We start from the raw sequence: 18,563 nt of genomic DNA, 5'->3' as shown, positions 1-18,563 counted from the left end.
GGTGGGAAGTTGGGTCAAGAGGATTAAGAAAGGGAATGGTAATGGGCCAAGGCACATCATTCCTCTCCTGAACTTAAAGTATGCCATTGAGCTAAGAAGCAGTTGAAAGAAGTTGACAGGTGAGGAACCGTAAAGCCTTCCAACTTCATGTGTGAGACAACGTGCCTGTTTCCACCTCCTGCTGCCCGTGGTTCCCCCACAATGGGCCTCACTCTGGGCCCAGGAGGGCAGAAAGCAGCAGTGGGCAGCAGCCAGAGCCTGGATACTGAGCGCTGACTGCAGGACCCTTCCTCAGTGCACCACTGCTTCTCCTCTGAAATGTCTGTGCACTTACCAATGTGGGATCTCACGCATGTGTAAGCAGCTTGCTGCTATGAGACGCTGCCTCTGACCACAAATTGCAAGTATTTAGGCAGTCAAATTCGTTTCCGTTCCCATGCTGCTGTTGTAGATAGCTTGGTGCAGGTCAAAAGGCACAGTGCCGTGATGTGCAGAGCCCGCTGGCTTGGCGTTCCGTTCTCGCTGGGAGGGCTGATAGCCCATCAGAGGTGTGGGGAAAATAAACAGAGCAAATCTGAGAGCAGGCTGGCCTCTGACACACCAAGTCCTCACCCCACAGCTTCATCTCACAACTGTTACCTATGATTAAGAGTCCGTATCAATCTCAATGTCATGAAAGTCACACAGGCCGTGAAATCCCCACGTTCAATGTTGAAATACAGCATTTGATGCATTTTTGTTTGAAATGCGTAAAATCTGAGTTAGGGATGCCACGGGGAGTGCTCTGCACCCCGTCAGCCAGCAGCAAGCCTGTCACTTCTCCGTCTGTATCCAACACCATGTGTAATGTTTTCTTCCCAGCTCATCCATGACAAAACTGTTAAAATTGGAGGGATGTTTGCCACGGCCAGCCTGTGAAATCAGCCTCCTCTCTAGGAATGAGAGGCCTCTGTAGTTGTGAACCTAGGCTGCTCTGGCCTTGAGTTCCCTGCTGGAGAGCAGCACCTCGGAGCTGGGGAATGGGGCAGCACAGCAGAGATGGGTGATGGAACAAGGATGATGGAGGTGGGTGCTGGAGCAAGGAGGTGGGATAAGGTAATGGGACAGGGTGATGGAGCGAGGCGGTTGGACAGGGAAGGGGGCGGTTGGTGGGAGCTGGGTGATGGAGCAATGTGTCAGGGTTTGTCTATGCACAGAATAACAGAATTGTAAGGGTTGGAAGGGACCTCTGGAGATCATCTGTCCTCCTGCTCTAGGCTCAGGTTACTCAGGAAAGTATTCAGGTGTGTTCTCAGTATGTCCAGAGGAGGAGATTCCACCAGCTCTCTGGACAGCTTGTTCCAGGGCTCTGCCACCGTTAAAGTACAAAAGTTTTTCTTCATGTTTGTATGGAACTTCCTGTGCTCCAGTTTGTGTCCATCTCCCCTCGTCCTGTTGCTGGCCACGACTCAGCAGAGCCTGGCCCCATCCACTTGACTACCACCCGTTAAATACTGACAATCATTGATCAGATCCCCTCTCCCCTTCCCTCCTGCAGCTGAACAGCCCCGGGGCTCTCAGCCTTTCCCCATCAGGAGCTGCTCCAGGCCCCCGCCATCTCTGCACCCTGCGCTGGGCTCTGTGCAGCAGTTTGCTCTGCCTGGAGCTGGGGAGCCCAGCACTGCACACAGTGTTGCAGCTTCCACCATGCAAGAGAGATAGAAAAGCAGAGTGAAAATAAGAGACTTCAGCAGTCTGACCATTTCTCTGTTAACCTGGCACTTTCATGCTTGGTGGAAAGGCGTTTTAACAGTTCTGACATGAGCAGTACTCTCTGGATGAGTCTCCGCTGGTAAGTATGAAGTGGTTTAGCAGCCAGACAGCCCCAGGGATGTCCCCGCACGTTCCATGCATCCCATGGGATTCCTACTTGCACCTGCAGCTAAGAGGGAAGCAGTGAAGTCTGCTCTGCTGTGCCAGAGGAGCTGCTTGTCACTGCAGCAGGGCTCAGGGTCTGCCCTGGGTTCCGTACAGCTCCTCTCTGTGCAGTCAGTTTCACTAACTCGCTGATTGATATCTCTCTGGAGTGCGTTTTCCCTTTCCTGTCCACGTTTGTCCCAAGTTTGGCTCTCCCTTTGACATTTCCCACTTGTGGAGCAAAGACTGGGGTTTGTCCGAAAAAGGGGCCTGCTGGGGAGGCCGGAGCAGCTCCGTCGCTGAGCGTGGTGGCCTGGCAGCGTTTGTTTGTGAGAGGTAGAGTTCTCACGCTCTAAATATACAGTCTGTGATAAGGGAAGGGAAAGAGCCCAGCATGGAAATATTCCTTCTGTAAGAGAAATAATTTGCTGCTGCTAAAAATATATGTTCATATTATTCCTGCCTTGGTCTCCAGCTTGATGGGAGAGAGTGCACGCAGGCTGCCCTCAGGGGACCCGGCTCTGCTGCAAATACCCGGCGCTGAGCTGGGCTGCGCGTCCGCTGGGGCCATAGGCTAACAGGGGGAGTGAGGGCTTGGCATCTTCGCCCTGGTTTATCATCCCCATCTCTTTCTCAGGGCAGTAAAACCTCGGTACGGGGTTACCCCGGAGGTCATAGGCAGTAACCTCTAAGCAGGTGCTGACAGTGGGAAAGGAAAGTGATCCGTGGAGTTCCCAGAGCCCATGCGCACAGAGGCAGGAATGGCTTTGTTGAAGGGGCCTCAGGCTCAGAGCGGTGGGATATGTGTAATCCCTTCCTGTCTCATCTGCGAGCATCCCGGGCCTGCTGCTTCCTTCCCCAATTGCCGCTCCCGGGACCCCCGTTCCCACCCGCTTCCGCTCCCCTTGAGCGAGCACAGCAGCCGCCCTGGGGGGCAGCACCGGATTTCCCAGGGACTGCCCTGGCCAGGGACAAAGCCAGCCTGGTGGAGTCCTGCCTGCTGCTTTTCCACTGCTCTCTGATATGGAATGAGCAGCAAGTCGTGTGTGCTACTAATGCAAGGGCCCACGTCCACAGCTGGCTGGAAGGGGCTGTGTCACTGTCTCCAGCCTCTTCTCTGCCCCCACCACCCCTGCACACAACCCCTGAGGTTCTTATTAACAGGTGAAATCCTAAAGCATGGCCTGGAGAATGAGCATCACAAGGTCCCAATAGCCACATGCCACATGCCACAGGGACATGAGTTGCTCTGGGGGGCCCAGAAGGTCAGGTCCTCCTGCACAGAATCGCAGAATGGCCCGGGTTGGAAGGGACCTCAAGGATCATGAAGCTCCAACCCCCTGCCACAGGCAGGGCCACCAACCTCCACATTTCATAGCAGCCCAGGCTGCCCAGGGCCCCATCCAACCTGGCCTTGAACACCTCCAGGGATGGATGGGGCATCCACAGCCTCTCTGGGCAGCTGTTCCAGCACCTCACCGCTCTCATAGTAAAGAACTTCCCCCTGACATCCTACCTCAATCTCCCCTCCCTCAACTTAAAACCATTTCCCCTTGTCCTGCTGTTATCTACCCTTTCAGAGAGTTGATTCCCCTCCTGTCTGTAGGCTCCCTTTAGGAACTGAAAGGCTGCAATGAGCTCACCCCGCAGCCTTCTTTCCTCCAGGCTGAACAGGCCCAGCTCCCTCAGCCTGTCTTTGTAGTGGAGGTGCTCCAGTCCCCTGATCATCTTTGTGGCTCCTCTGGACCCTCTCCACAGCTCCCTGTCTTTCTTGTCCTGGGGGCTCCAGACCTGGACGCAGTGCTGCAGATGGGGCCTCACAAGAGCAGAGCAGAGAGGGACAATCACCTCCCTGTCCCTGCTGCCACCCCTATTCTGATGGAGCCCAGGGTATCACTTGCTTTCCAAGCTGCAAGAGCACTGCTGGCTCATGTTCAGTTTTTCATCCATCAGGACCTCCAGATCCTTCTCTGCAGGGCTGCTCTCAAGGACCTCTCCTTCTAGTCTGTATGGATGCCTGGGATTCCTCCGGCCTATGTGCAAAACTTTGCACTTTGCTGTGTTGAACCTCATCAGGTTCACCTGGGCCCATCTTTCCAGCCTCTCAAGGTCCCTCTGAACGGCATCCCTTCCTTCCACCATGTTGACCGCAGCACTCAGCTTGGTGTCATCAGCAAACTTGCTGAGGGTGCACTTGATTCTGTCATTGATGTCATTGATAAAGATGTAGAAGAGCACCGGTCCCAAGACAGACCCCTGGGGGATGCCATTCATTACTGACCTCCACCTGGACATAGAACCATTAGTCACCACCCTCTGTCTGCGGCCTTTCAAACAGTTTCTTATCCATCGAGTGGTCCACCCATCAAATCCACATCCCTCCAATTGGAGATAAGGATGTGGTGGGGGACCATGTCAAAGGCCTTGCTCAAGTCCAGATAAATGACATCGGTCACCTTTCCCTTGTCCACCAATGCCGTCACTCCATCACAGAAGGCCACCAGATTGGTTAAGCATGACCTTCCCCTGATGAAGCCATGCTGGCTGTCTGGGATCACACGCCCGTTCCTCGTGATGAAGCATGTCATCCAGGAGGATCTGTTCCATGATCTTCCCAGGCACAGAGGTGAGACTCACCAGCCTGTAGTGCCTGGGATCCTCCTTGCTCCCCTTCTTGTAAATGGCAGTGACGTGACCCTTCCTCCAGTCATCCAGGACCTCACCTGACAGCCACGATTTTTCAAATATGATGGAGAGCGGCTCGGCAACCACCTCAGCCAGCTCCTTCAGAACCCTGGGATGCATGTCATTCGGTCCCTTAGACTTGTACACATTCAGTCCCATGAGCAGCATGGCGCCAGGAGAGCAGAAATCCCAGTGAAACCTCTGGCATTTTCTTGCAGGTCTGTCTCCAGAGTCTCTGGCAGGTGTGCACAGCCCCTGCCCTGGAACAGCAGTGCAGGTGGTATCTCCCGTCCTGGGGTCATGCTCAGGGGGCTGAGCTGCTGAGGAGCTGCCAGCAAAGGCTGATCACGAGCCAGCAAGCCTCTGCAAGGCACTTCATTCAATGCCTTAGCATTGCTTTTTCATTCTCAGATAACTCCTTTTGGGTCGGCTGTCTGGCCCCCAAGCATCCCCTGACCATTGTTTGTGAAATTGCACTAACTTCCAGTTAGGTGTAGGGAGATAACAGCTTAGGTTCAGTTCAGGATTCAGCAGCTGGACCACTTGGTAGGAAAAGCATCACTGCAGAAATGAAATACAGCTTCTTTGTATACATTCTAGTTCAGATACCCTTATCGTTCTTATTTCAGTAAGGTAATGAGTAAGGTGAGGTTCCACATCCATCCTGGCACTGGGTGAGGAATGCGTGTACCAGGCAGGCCTGGCAGGGTGGGGAGCTGCTGCAGGAAGAAAGGGAAAAGCTGCCTCCTTGCTCTTCCTGCCTCAGCCCCTGTCCCGTTTCAATGGCTGGGAAAGGCAGGGCTCAGCTGGCCCAAGGTTGCGTCTTTCTGCCGCCTGGCCCCAGGCCAGCGTGCGTGAGAGCTGCCGGATGCAGCCCAGCACTGTGTCACGCAGCATTGCAGCCCAGCACCATGCCAACCCCATCCCTTGTCACACCGAGTGCTGGGTTCTGCCCTGCCAGGGGTCCAGCTGCTCATGGGAGTGTGGGGAGGGTGGGGAGAAGCAGCTTAGTTTAACCAAGGAGACAGAAAGGGAGGCTGGGGCCTCTGCTCATGTTCTTGAGCCCAGGCAGTGTTTGCCTGTTGGATGCATTGTTGAAGCAATGTTTGATCCTTGGTAAGAAATTGGAGCAAAATCAGATCAGCTGCTGCACTGGCAAGGCAAGGTAGCAACAGTGCCATGTCTTATTTAGGATCGGTTGGTAACTGCTTTAATGCAGCTTTGAACACAGAGGAGATGGAGCAGATCTTAATGTGTGCGGAATTATTTATCAGTGGCTGCTTGTCAGGCTCACCCTGCTCTGTGGTCACGCTGCACTGCGAACGTCACTGCCAGGGGCTGAGGCACGGCAAGACTTCTCTCTTTCTGCAGTGGTAAAAGGTGAGCGTCTGTCCTTTAAATGGAGGTGGATTTAGAGTGGAGCTGAGGACAAGCACATCAAGTGCTTGGATGGATTTTTGTTTTCATTGCTGCTTGCCTTCCTGCCTCTTCTCCCCTGCCAAGTGAGCTGGGTACCCATGGAGTGGCCATGCCCTGGCACACAGCGATGATGGGGTTGTGCTGCAGCAAAACCTGGCAGTGCGGTAACTTCACAGCCTGGAAGTGGGGAGACGAAACATTATGTGACATGTCCAGGGTGACAGGAGAAGCTGGGGCAGATCCAGGCCTGGTCTTCTGAGCCCCGATGCAGAATCTGAGTCTCATGGTTTGGCTGAGGGCTCTGCCTCTTGTCCTGGCAGCATTTAGTAGGAAGCCAGGACTGTGCCCGGTGCAACTCCTGGTGCACAGCCAGTGTGCCTTCACTGCATGCGGGTTTGAACGTAGAACTGTGTCTGGGTTGCTCAGCGTGTTCCTCCTCCTGCCGGCTCCTCAGCATCACCTTGGTGTGACACTCCGTGGCATCGCAGAGCAGCCCATGGTGCAAAATTCAGGCTCCGGCAGCACAGCCAGCTGAGCAGGGCTCCGCGGGGCTGGGATGCTGGGGCTCACTTGCCCATCAGTAACCTTGGCCACCTTGCTGCAACCCAGGTAGAGCAGGGTTAACGTGGGGAGCGTCCCTCTGCAGTGGGCTTTTTGTCTGCTGCAATCCAGAGCGTTTCCTGGTGGAGCGCTTTGCGTCCGGTCGTTAGGGCTGCTTGGCAGCCGAGCAGAGAGGAAGGCTGGAAGTAAACACAGGCACTCTTGGATCGGTAGCTGGGAAAACCAGCGAGAAGCTGCATGGGATTGCCGTCTCCAGAACCTCCTTGCTTCCTCGCCTTGCAGACAAATGGCTTCCTGCGGGGCACAGCGCTCGGCTCCGCAGCCACCAACCCATCCCCAGCTCTGCCTCTCGTGGGGCTTCCAGTGAGGTGAATGCATCAGGGGCTGGAGGGATCAGTGGGCTTTGTGTGCCAACTCCACGTGGCTGCGTGGAAAATCCCAGACTGTATTAACTTAAAAATAAAGATGAGCCTGCCTCGGGTCTGTTGTTCTCACCATCCTGCCTTCAATGCAGAGCTGGGGCAGAGGGACCTGCTGCCTCAGCCTACCCTCACAGCCTCTCTCGTGCTCGGGCTGTTCACCCTGGACGTACAGTTGCCTTGTGGCAGGATGGCAGTGCCATCTGGGGCTGCCAAATTCCTAATTTCTGAGCTTTTACTTTTCTCCTTTGAACCAGACCTGAGGTTTCCTAGAGTGAATCAAAGAAATGCATTTCTAGATCCCTGGGGTCGGATAGAAAGACATCATCTTTCTGAACAGCATAAGGCTGAGTCATAATAGGACGTGACTCTCCCATGGCTGTTCAGCAGTGAGAGCAGGGCTCCGTCCCTCGAGTGCTCTGCCAGGGACAGCAGCAGCTCAGCCGCCCATGCAGAGGTGTTCACATTTGACTTGGACAGATGATGGTCACGGTGCTGTGCCTTCCCTGCGGTCCCCTCACCTCTTCCAGGTTTTCCTATTTTCTGATTGCTAATGAAAGGCAGTTTTTCTCATGACTTCTCCCTGGCTTGGGGCATATATAAGCATGCAAACTCCAGGGTTGACAGGAGGTCACAAATTTTCTTCCATAAATGAGACGGCTACAGGAATGGCCAACACAGACAAAGAATGAGAGGTTGTTTGAGTCCACTGCACTGAGCACGTCTGCCAGAAGGATTTCCCAAATAATGAAAACATTCGCCTGTTTCTGCTGTTCTTTATCCTGTGCAAAAAAAAAAAAAGGAGGAAGGTTTTAGGCTTTTCTTTATGGCTCTGTTTTGAATGGTGTACCTAGTGTTTGGCTCCATCCCCTGGAGCTGTGGCTGAGGTTCAGTGTCTGGACTCTGCTCTGATCTGCGCAGAGGAGTGCACCCACCTGGGCAATCCAACAGAAATGCCCTTCCTTTCTCATGGAGATGGAGAAGAAAAAGGCTCTTTCCTCAACCTTAACTTTCTGTCACAACATCAGTAACCACAACGTGCACCAGACCAGAGGGCAGTGGGATCCCACTCACAGCATTTTCCATGTCTCACGTTTGTTCTGTAGCTGTGAATGGGAACCCATTGTGACTTCATTGGTCTGCAGTGCGGTCGCTGGCGGCCTTGTGAATGACAGCCTTCATCCTGGCGGTGAGTCTGCCTGAGATTCCCACTGGGGCCTCATTTGAATGTGATGTCTCAGTGCAGAAGGGTGGTTGGCTGATTCCATGTTCCCACTGTCTCTGCTCTTCTCTGCTTTTTGTATTTCCTGGATTTTCCCTGGAAGGAGAGCTCAACCTGCCATTTTCCCATTTCTTTCATGTCACTGCTCTTTCAGCCATCTGCAAGGTGCAGGAAGATCCAGGTCACATTCTTGCTAGAGCATCCTAGCAGCCTGGAAGTGAAGGGGCTGCCCTGATGTGAGCGGCTGCAGGACCATCCCGATGGCACTGATGTTGTCTGTGGGTGTCACACAGTGCCCCTGGCTCTTGAGAAACCCCATCCTACCCAGTAATGTGCTGGTGCTGGGTGCTGCATCTCCATTGCCATCACGGTGGGGCTGGGCTTCTCTGACTGTCCTGCTGAGCTCTTTGCTCACTCAAGCAGGACTAAAGATTTGGGCTTTGCCATTGGTGTGTGCTGACAGCTTCCCTATAAGTATCTCCTTGTCCTTCAGGAGTAACCATGTATCTGAGAGTCCCCCTCCAGATTGATGCTCCTGAAGCGAGCAGTGGTGTCCACCCTAACCCTGACCCTCACCCTAACCTGAGCACTGTGTTCCCTTCCCATACCCAACATTCAGCATCCTCATTCCACAGTCACAGTCAGCCCTTTCTTCACGATGTTTCTCCTCCCATTTGGGTTTTGGGGATTATCTCTCAGTTGAGCTCTGCATGTTGGTGAGCAATTCTTCCCTTCGGGTTCCCCCTGCATGGCACAGTCGACCTCTGGTTCCCCAGCCCTGTCCCAAGGCCAAGTGTATCTGCTGGTAGAGCAGGGGAACCCACGGCACATGGAAGTGTCTCCTGAGGAGCCAAGAATACAATCTGTGTCTCTTGGCTGCCCCTAACCATTAAAGCCAAGCGGTTTAGTCAGTGCATGACCTTTTCTGCTTTGTGTAAACATCACCGTGATTTTAATGTATCACCAGGCTCCGTTATTCCCTCAACACGTGTCCGGCATCTCCTCAGAGCTGTGGAACAGCTGAGGAATCTGGTTCTGCTTTTCCTCCCAGCGCCAGGATAGCCCAGGGGCCACGGGACTTTCTGAACAGAGGAATTCAGCTTCCTGCAGCAGTAGGGTGAGCATCAGGTTAAGGCATGAGGTTAACCCAGGAGCAGCCTCCATCCAAACACCACGGATCCCCCGGCTGCTTTGAAGGTTTTGCCACAGGTTCTCCATCCAAGAGCCCTTCCTGGCATCCCTGTGCATGTTGCAGAGGACGTTGCTCTGACTGCGGGTCAGCACAGATGGTGCAAGGCCACACACATCACTCAGCTCTTCTGTGTCTGGGTGCAGAGGTCTGTGTTGGACTGGCTCTGTTCACATTCCTGTTTGAGCAGAGGTGGGCAGAGTAGTACTTGCTCATGCTGCAAGGGCTGGCAGTGCCCCAGGACCTCGGGCTGCTGGGACATGTGTCTGCCTTTGGGGACAAGCCCGCAGGAAGTGCAGTCCCTCCAGCATTCATCTCATTGCCCTGCTCCTGGGGCTTGGTACCCATTCCGCAGCCCAACGCCGCCTTGATCACTGAGGCTGCCAGGACCTCATAGTCACCTGGCATGGAGGTGTCCCCATGCTGCTGTGAGCAGAGGTTGTTGTGTGTGGGGTGGAGAACCAGCTTTCTGTCTTCACTGACTTTGTAAATAGAAGGAAGTAGGAGAGACTTGAAATCTCTGATTATCTTCCAAGGGGACTCCCATCCCCTCCAAGGCATGTCTCAACGTCCCAGCCAAGGCTGGAGCCCTTCCAAGAATTGCAGTGTTTCTCATTCTCTTTTGAAGAGCTTTGCTCCTCGGTACAAACCCTGCAAGGTGGCAGTGCCCCAGGGCTGGTGCAGGAGCAGCCCACAGGCAGGGCATGCAGCTGACAAGCAGGCTCCCACATCTCCTCCTGCCACAAGGCAGACCTGGCTGGGGCAGAGCAGCTGGCAGCAGGCTCCATGCAGGGCTGCAGGGTTGGAGTCCTGCTCCTGGGGTTTGTGCGTCTGTGAGCTGGGTGTGTATCGGGACCCTCTGGCAGGACTGCAGTGCGTGGTCCTCCTTCCTGCAGCAAGGTTTGCTCATGCAGAGCTGTTTCCCAAGACAAGTTCCTAGTGCTTCCCTCCTCCCACCTACCTCTTTCCTCCAATTTTGTAGATATTTTGTGGGTTTGCACTAAAGGCACTCTGTGCTGCATGGCTCAGCAAAGCCTTTAATGGTTTTGGAGAGCTTCTGAAAGGAGAGATCTAAAAAGAAAAGCTGCTGTGAGCAAGCTCTGCGTGATTCCAAGGATTTCCCCTGGCCCCTTGGGCTGCAGTGAGTGCAAGCACCTGTCCACACTGCTCCTCTCGTGCCTTGTGTGGGCCAGCAGGGCACAAGGCTGGGGGTAAGCAACGCAATTCAGGTGTTGCTTCTGGACATCCCCACCCAGCAGGTCCATGGCAGGGTTAACTGCCCCGTCCCCCGGCCGAATGCAAACAGGATGGCCCCTGGCCTTGCAGCCAGGAAGGCTGTGAGTCAACAGCAGCTCCCTCCTGCTGATAGAAAGCCCTGCCAGCTTCCCGCGGCGCTGGGCAGGGCTGGGGGCTGCGGGGCTGAAAGTAAGGCTGAGCACAACCTTGTCAAGGTTATTAAAGGAAATGGCAAATGGTGGGTTGTGAAACTCCTGGAAAGCATCCAGCCATATAAATGGGAAGGGAAGCCGGAAAGAAGAAGTGGGGCTGGTATGTGCCGAGGATGGGATGGAGATGAAAGGTAATCTAAGTATAGTCCTGAAACAAAACGAACACTTTGCCCTGGTTTTTGGTAGCAATGGAGATGTTGGCTGGGGGGAGATGACTCATGTGCTTGGGGATGGGAAACACCAGAACCAAAATGGGAGCAGCATTCGAGAGTCCTCCATGCAAGCAGGTAGGACCAGCCATCTTCTCCAGAAATGGGAAAGCACCAGCACCAAGCCGGAGCCACGGAAGAAGGGTTTGCAGTAAATCTGTCAAACCACAGGGGCTGATGGTTTGGCTGGAGAACAGCAAATAGAGATCTATTTATTGGGGCAGGGAGAATGTGTGCTCGGCACGTAGGAGTCTATTAGTCTGAATCTTGTAGTATGCAAAGCTTTAAAATGAACATTAAAATAGAGAATAATTAAGAACATGGAAAATGGATAAGATGAGATACAGATTTTCTGAAAGTAAGTGATGCCAGGGTAGATAAAAAACCTGATCTTCTTGACAAAGCAGATGGGATCTGCCCAGGTTGTCTGGGCTTCAGCACAGGAGCAAGAAGGTGCTGGGCTGTGAGGGCTCTGCTGGGTGGGTTTCTCAAAGTCAGCTGTGGAAATGATGTTTCATATTTTTCTTAATGGCTTTGGCACAAGCTGTAGAAATTGCTAATGAAATTCGGTAATTACCATAATTGGGAATCATCATCAAAACAAAGGAGTTGGGGGAAATTGTGCATAAAGAGCCAGATGCCCTCCAGGATAAGAGAAGTGCTGCAGTCTAAAATATCCCTCCTGGATTTTGCTTTCCACCACTTCCATAGGCCTGTTGCTTTTTGTGCCATTGGCTGTAGAGTCCCTTCCAGATATTGGTGCTGGTGGAGCGTGCCAAAGAAACGATCGAGTGCAGCCTTGTCTTTTTTCCAGTAACCCCATGGAACGGTGTTTTGCACTGTAACACCAGAGGCGGTAAATGGGAAGAAAATGAACCTGTTACAAAGTCTGAGCTTGCTTAATGCTCAGACAGCGCTGGGGGATGAGTGCTGGGTGTTCCACCAGGCCTGCAGTCGCATGGTGGCACATTGCCAGGGCACAGCACCTGAGACTAGAAGTAAACGACTGAGTTGGGAACCCATCAGGAAACAGAGCTCGTCTTGCTGCTGGTGCTCCCATCCGCAAGAAGCTTTTAAAAAATTTGGTGACTATTTAAGTAAGCACAAGGCGGTATTGGCACCGCTGGGATCATCTCCTATCTCAGGTGCTGGCAAGGAGCCTCCAGCCCTCCCCTGTGCGGCGCTGGGAACGCGGCCCATTCACCACCAGCTCTGGCAAAGTGTTTTTTCAGTCCATTCCTGTTTAAGCAGCGTGGTATCAAGGGGATAATTGCTCTTTGGAATTGATCCCAGAAGAAAATCATTCAGTTTTTTCTTATCAGGTCCTTTCTTGCAGGGTGAGATACCCACAAGACTTATCTCCCTCTTCAGCACTGGTCTCTAATTACTATTTAAACAGCTCATTAGAAAACTTTCAATTAAGTGCTGTCGTGGAAGCTGGAGATCAGCACGGATCACAGTGCGGTGCAGCACTGCCCTCAGGGCACCCCGGGGGCACCGAGCCCAGCGCTCTGCCTGCCCACGCACAGCCAGAGCACAGCGGGCAGGGCTGTGTGCTGAGCCAGCGCTCCCAGTGAGCCAGAAATCGATTTGCTGGCGAGGGTCTGTGCTTGGGGTGAGGGCTGGAGTTAGGGTTTGAGTTAGGGTGGGGTTTAGGGTGAGATTTAGGATTGGGGTGAGGATTGGGGTTAAGGTTAGTGTTAGGTTCTCCATCAAAACTCCTCTTTGGTTGTGGGTTAGGGTTAGAGTTAGGGTTTGGGTTAGAGTTGGGGTTGGGGTTAAGGTTAGGTTTATGATTAGGGTTGGGATTATGGTTAGAATCTCCATCAATACCCCTCTTAGGATTAACATTGGGGTTAGCGTTAGGGCTGGGGTTAGGGTTATAGCCTGCTCTGGCTCTGCACGGCACAGAGAGCGCTCAGCACAGCACGGGTTCCCCCAACAAGGCTCCTGTCTGTGGACAGAGCAGCCGCTCTGTGTCCTGGCTCCCAGACAGCTCCGGCCCCAGAGGAGCCACTTTTTGGCATTCATCTCTTACTGGGTTTTTCAGCAGGAAAACCGCAAATGTTTAATAAATATCGCTGTGAAAAGCATGCCAGGCAGCACCCAGCAAAGTGTGCATGCGTGCCCTTTGGGCTGCCGTGCACGCTTCGCAGAAGTGGGCCCTGTAAATATTTTCTTGACATTTAGGAAGTTTGGAGGAGTGCTTATTATGTTGCTGCCAATTTGAGGATCGTGGCATGGGGAGCGCAGGAGGCGTGCAGGCGGCCGCAGAACAGTGCAGCTCTGGGCTCAGGGCTCACTGGTTTGCTTCAGAGAGCTGTGGAGGTGGGCTCAGGGTGCTCCTCCCTCGCTTTAGATGTTCATAAGCATTGATCGTAGAATCGTAGAATGGCCTGGGTTGAAAAGGACCACAATGATCATCAAGTTTCAACTCCCTGCCAAGTGCAGGGTCACCAACCACCAGACCAGGCTGCCCAGAGTCACATACAGCCTGGCCTTGACTGCCTCCAGGGATGGTCAGATCCCCTCTCCCCTTCCCTCCCGCAGCTGAACAGCCCCGGGGCTCTCAGCCTTTCCCCATCAGGAGCTGCTCCAGGCCCCACCATCTCTGCACCCTGCGCTGGGCTCTGTGCAGCAGTTTGCTCTGCCTGGAGCTGGGGAGCCCAGCACTGCACACAGTGCTCCAGCGGTGCTCTCCCCAGTGCAGAGCAGTGTGGGGGGATCACCTCTCCCACCCTGCTGGCCAGGCTTTTTGTAATGCATCCAGGGATTCCATTTGCATTCTTTGCCACCTGGGCATGATGCTGCCTCATGGCCAACCACTGGTCAACCACTGGTCAACCGGAACTCCCAGGTCCTTCTCCTGCAGGTCCTTCCCTTTCAGCATATTCCAGTGAGTGATGGAAACACTTGTGGAGCCAGCAGCTTTGTGAAACTCCAGTCTGTATCTTTTCCTTATCAATGTTGATGTTTTCTTTCTAAGGATGAGGACAGTGGAGTTCTCCCCATCACACAGGGCTAACGGGCATTGCGTGCAACAGCCATTAGCTCTTCCTCTTTCCCCATTTCTGCCGTGTCCCTTGTACTCATTCCTCGTGGTTTCTTTGTCTCTCTCTGTGTCCCTGCTGCAGGTTTCCTTACTTGCAGGGTGACAGCCCGCAGGGCAGGGGCGGTCCCTGGCAGCCCACATGGAGGGCCAGGCAGCGCTTTGTTGTGCAGAAGAGGCTTCCATGCAGCCACTGCTCCTTGCTCTGTGAAATGCACTTTTTGTCCAAAATGGTGTTCTCATAACAACAAGCCAGGTGACAAAATGCTTTCCAATGTCACATTTGTTCAAGGAAAAGTATATCTTTTTAATGAAAATATTTTGAACAGGAAGAAAACTTCTCCTTTCATAAGGAATCAGACCATAGTTTCCCCAGCATCCAAGTACTGAGCAGCGCAGTGCTGCAGGACCGCTCTGGAGCTGCAGCAGCACCCAGAGTTCCTCAGCTCTGTTCACTTTGAAACCTCTTCTCAGGTGCAGCTCTTCCCTTAGGTGTGTCAGTGTTTGGATTCTGGTCTGTGAGCCACCCTGTCCGTGTGCCCACAGCAGCAGTGGGAGCGCAGAGCCGCGGCTCCTTCTGTCCCATTGAACTTTTCTCTGTTGTTCCTGGGGAAGCTGCGTAGGGGTCAGCCCGGCTGGGGAAATGAGGGCCGGGGCCATGGAAAACTCGGACCCCAGCGCCACCTCCTATTATATAGATATAAATGGAATGGAAAATTATTTCGGATAAAAGTGCACTGCCCTCTGAGAAATGTTCTCACAGAACCGCCTCCGAGAGCGCCTGAACTCCATATCCCAGCGTGGGGCTGTGCTGGGGGGGCTCCTGTGGGCAGAGGGGTGTGCAGGGTGCATCCGGCTCTGCTCGAGTTCCTTCGACACGTGGCAGTGGGCAGTGCAGAGCACAGGGGCAGGGATGTGTGCAGCCGTTCCCCGTCCGTCCCCAGCCCTCGCTTCTGAGCTGTGCGGGAGAGCAGCGCTGGGCTGTGCTGCTGCAGGTCCCCATTGCACAGTCAGGCTCTGTCTCTCCTGCTGCCTCCCAGCACCTCCTAAAGCCAGAGGGTGCTTTCTCCCTATTCCCATTTAGGTGCCAACATCCAGCTGTGTTGTTCCCTGGCCATAACCACACACCTGCGCGGCTCTATAATTGTGGGCTGGGCTGCAGGATGTGAGCAAGAACAAAAGTCAGCCAGCTTGCACGAGCATGTGCACAAAGAGGTAACTGGGCAGATATTTTATTTGCTTTTTAACCATTTTGAAACAGCCACTTGAGGACTTCATCAAGGGCAGAAATCAAATCTCAGCAGTCAATTCATGCAAAGCTTTGTGGCGAAACACTGAGTCCTAATTTGGTACCCAGAGTGAGATTGGCTTGGTCATTAAAAAATCCATTTGTAAGTACCCAAAAATCAACACTGATAGAAACCAGGCACTAGAGGCTGGCCAAAAGCAAATGTCTGTTTCCCAGTGTCCAAAGCTGGGTGAGGGGAGGAAGGAAGGCAGAAGTACCAGCACTCCGGGTTCTGCAGTGACCCATTGGTTTCTGTGTCTCATTTCAGTTCTGAAGAGGAGCTGATCTCCAGGCCAGGACTGCTCCCCACCTGAATTCATAGAGAGGCTCCTGAGCTCCCTACAGGGCAGAGGCAGAGAGCATTGCATCCTGAAGCTGTTTGGTTTTGTGTTTACTTTCATTGCTGTAATTGTTATTAAATTTCTTGTTAATAATAAAATTGATCTGGTTACGCTCAGCGCAGAGACAGTGAGAATGCCTTGTGCAAGTCCCCTGCTGCCCCTGTCCACTCATCCAGCACAGCATTCTGCAGGCAGAACACGCAGAGATCCACATAGATGGTTTAAGTCAAGCGTGGTTCTTTGGGAAATAGAGCTGCAGCCTTAGGAAAGCCAATAAGGAGGTGCAGATAAGTTGGGCAAACAAAATGTAAGGTGAGGCTTTGGAAGGCAGGAGCTCCCGATCAGAGTGCTGGCACCTGAGCAGAGAGCCTGAAAAAGCAGCTCCCGTGGAGAGGTAGAATAGGAAGATAGGGACATTGCTCAAAAACAAATGGGGTCTGACCCCCCCAGCTGATGGAGCACATGGCAAAAATGCAGTCCGTTCTGACAAGGAGACTTCCTCCATGCATGGAGGAGGTTGCATGCCCCAAGTTGATGGCTGCTCTGCTCCCCGGCCTTGTTGTGCTGTCGGCTCATCTTTGCTATGGTCATCTCGGGGGCAGGTAGTGCATTTTCCAGCTGGGTTTTGCTCTGTGCCCGCGGGCTGCAGGTTTCTGTTGGAACACTCAGCAGCATTCCGCTGCTGCCTGTGGGCTTCGGGATGTTGGGATCAGTACCAGGAGGTGGGAACCTCCATCCTACATGGGCATATCAGACACGGCCCTGTTTGGCATGCTTCCTGTGGGCTCATGGCCCACGTTGCTCAAGGAAAGTCAGAGCACAGTGAGAATAAATGGTGAGGTCACTGGGGGGCTGCTGCACGGAGCCGACTTCAGGCTCTGCAGGAGAGACGCGAGGCACAGTGCTGGGGCAGGTGGCTGTCCCCACGTGCAGGCTGGGTGCCACCAGCACCATGCAGTGGCAATGCCCTGCCTCCTCCCATGTGTCCCAGTGCAGTGGCAGGCTGGCGGCTGGGCTCACCAGCGATGCTGGGAGTGCTTTTTTTCCCAGGCAGATTACGTCGCCGTTTTAGTTTCATTCCCCCCCAGCACACCCCCCTTCCTCTGTTATTTTGGTGCCTTTCCCCAAGGGAAACAAAGTTAGCTCAAATGCTGTTCCCACCAGAAAGGCAAAAGCTCCCCCCCCCTTTTTCCTTCCTCTTTTGGGTTCATGGTAATGTGTCCCATGACAAAACAAGCACAAATCCATGCACAAAATGCTTTGCCTTTCTCCTTAAAGGGAGAGTCCTTCTCCAGGGCTGGTGCCTGGGGCCAAGCTGCCATCATTCAGAGGTACCCCTCTGATGGAAGGAGGGGCAAAGCTGACTTGATTTGTGGAGGAAGCAGCCCAGGCCAAGACACGATGTCTGGTGGGAGGAAATAGGTCTTGTAGATGGGCAGCGTCATAGAATTGCAACATAGTTAAGTTGGAAGGGACCTTACAGTCCCCCAGCCCCATCCCTGTCACGGGCTGCTGCACCCCTCTAGCTCAGGATGCCCAGGGCCCATCCACAGTCTTGAGCACCTCCAGCACTGGGGCACCCACAGCTCTGGGCAGCCTGGAGCTGGGTATGGATGTGAGAATTGGTTATGAGTATGGAGGTGGTTTTGAAGGGCGATCAATGGTGTGGCCAAAACAGCTGGTCTTCTGGCTTCACTTCAGCTATTCTTAGTGGAGAAGTCTCCATGAGAATGGGTTGCTTGTGCTCCTCTGTAACCCAAAGGGAGAAAAGGCCCTTCCTGGCTCTTCAAAGTCAACATCCAAACTAAATTGGGGACTCAGAATGCTTGCTTATGCTGTATGTAGGAGTAATGATAGGAGAGTTATTTTTAATTCCAAACTAAAATGAAGACATGGTAGGCCCATGTGTAGGGACAGACCTGATCAGCGCAAGCAACCAGCCAAGTTTGGTTACAAGAAGTGTCTGTGGAGGCATCCAAGGGAACCCCTCTCACTCCGCCATGCATGAGTCCATCCCTGGTGCCCCAGATCTGGCGTACGGCAGCCAGAGCTCCCCAGGTCCAAGGTGGAGCCTGAACATCAGCTGTACCCAAATCCAAGATCGTAACTCATTGGCAGTGCTTCCAGTATGGGCTTTCTCCCAGTACTGCTGTCAACACTCAGTGTACCATTTCCCTTGTGACTCAGGACATTCCCTTCCAACACAAGATATTCTGTTATGGTTTGGGCTGTGGGTGATCCTGTATGGAAGCATGAGTTGGACTCTATGATCCTTGTGAGTTCCTTCCATTTGTACATATCCTATGATTCTATGTCAGAGAAGCTGCCTTTGGCGTATGTAGCCACCATAGCCCCCATTCCACTGGGAACAAAACATCTCTACTCCATGCAATGTGCCCACCAGACCCCAACCCCCTGCACGCTGTCACCACATGTTTAACACACAGCATTTCAGTACATTCTCCTAAACAGAGAGGCTGATACCTGTTTGTGTTTCCTTGCCAGTGAATGAATGGTGGGAGCCCAAGGAAGGAGTGTCATTTCCTATTTTTGCAACTCAGTGATTCTTCATAATGAAACGTTGGCAGTTCATGCTTAGCGCCTGCTCCTGCAGTAAGGTGGCTGAAAAGGAAAAAAGTACAGAATAACAATTGAATTAAAACCCAAATGCAAGTAGCTGCTCCTGATGCGAAAGGCAGAGTATATCTGTAATTTAGATTTGAGGTTTGAAAAAAGAGGAGAGGAGAGGAGAGGAGAGGAGAGGAGAGGAGAGGAGAGGAGAGGAGAGGAGAGGAGAGGAGAGAGAGGAGAGGAGAGGAGAGGAGAGGAGAGGAGAG

At 53.2% G+C, this 18,563-nt stretch overlaps 1 protein-coding gene and 1 long non-coding RNA gene across 21 annotated transcripts in view; one reads left to right on the top strand and one right to left on the bottom strand.

Annotated features, from left to right (window-relative positions):
• EXD3 (exonuclease 3'-5' domain containing 3) overlaps positions 1–18,563 on the top strand; it is a 245,838-nt gene that overhangs the window by 186,357 nt on the left and 40,918 nt on the right. Inside the window, exon 21 of one of the 20 annotated variants that reach the window (XM_031556121.1) lies at positions 15,654–15,867. The exons of 18 other annotated variants lie outside the window; for them this stretch is intronic. In XM_031556121.1, the coding sequence (XP_031411981.1) occupies positions 15,654–15,659 (6 nt within the window). In that variant the 3' untranslated portion in view covers positions 15,660–15,867. Of the gene's footprint in view, positions 1–861; positions 1,283–15,653; positions 15,868–18,563 lie in introns of those variants that run through there. One more of the 20 variants, XM_031556112.1, reaches the window with a different exon arrangement.
• On the bottom strand, positions 7,677–8,112 carry LOC109370450. The gene is made up of 2 exons (XR_004161646.1): positions 7,916–8,112; positions 7,677–7,762 (listed from the first exon to the last, which is right to left on the bottom strand). It is a non-coding gene; the product is annotated as an uncharacterized LOC109370450 (long non-coding RNA).

The sequence above is a fragment of the Meleagris gallopavo genome, chromosome 19, assembly GCF_000146605.3.
Source record: "Meleagris gallopavo isolate NT-WF06-2002-E0010 breed Aviagen turkey brand Nicholas breeding stock chromosome 19, Turkey_5.1, whole genome shotgun sequence".
Lineage (NCBI taxonomy): Eukaryota > Metazoa > Chordata > Aves > Galliformes > Phasianidae > Meleagris > Meleagris gallopavo.
Note: the sequence above shows the minus strand (reverse complement) of the source record. Positions and strands in the feature narration are given on the sequence as shown.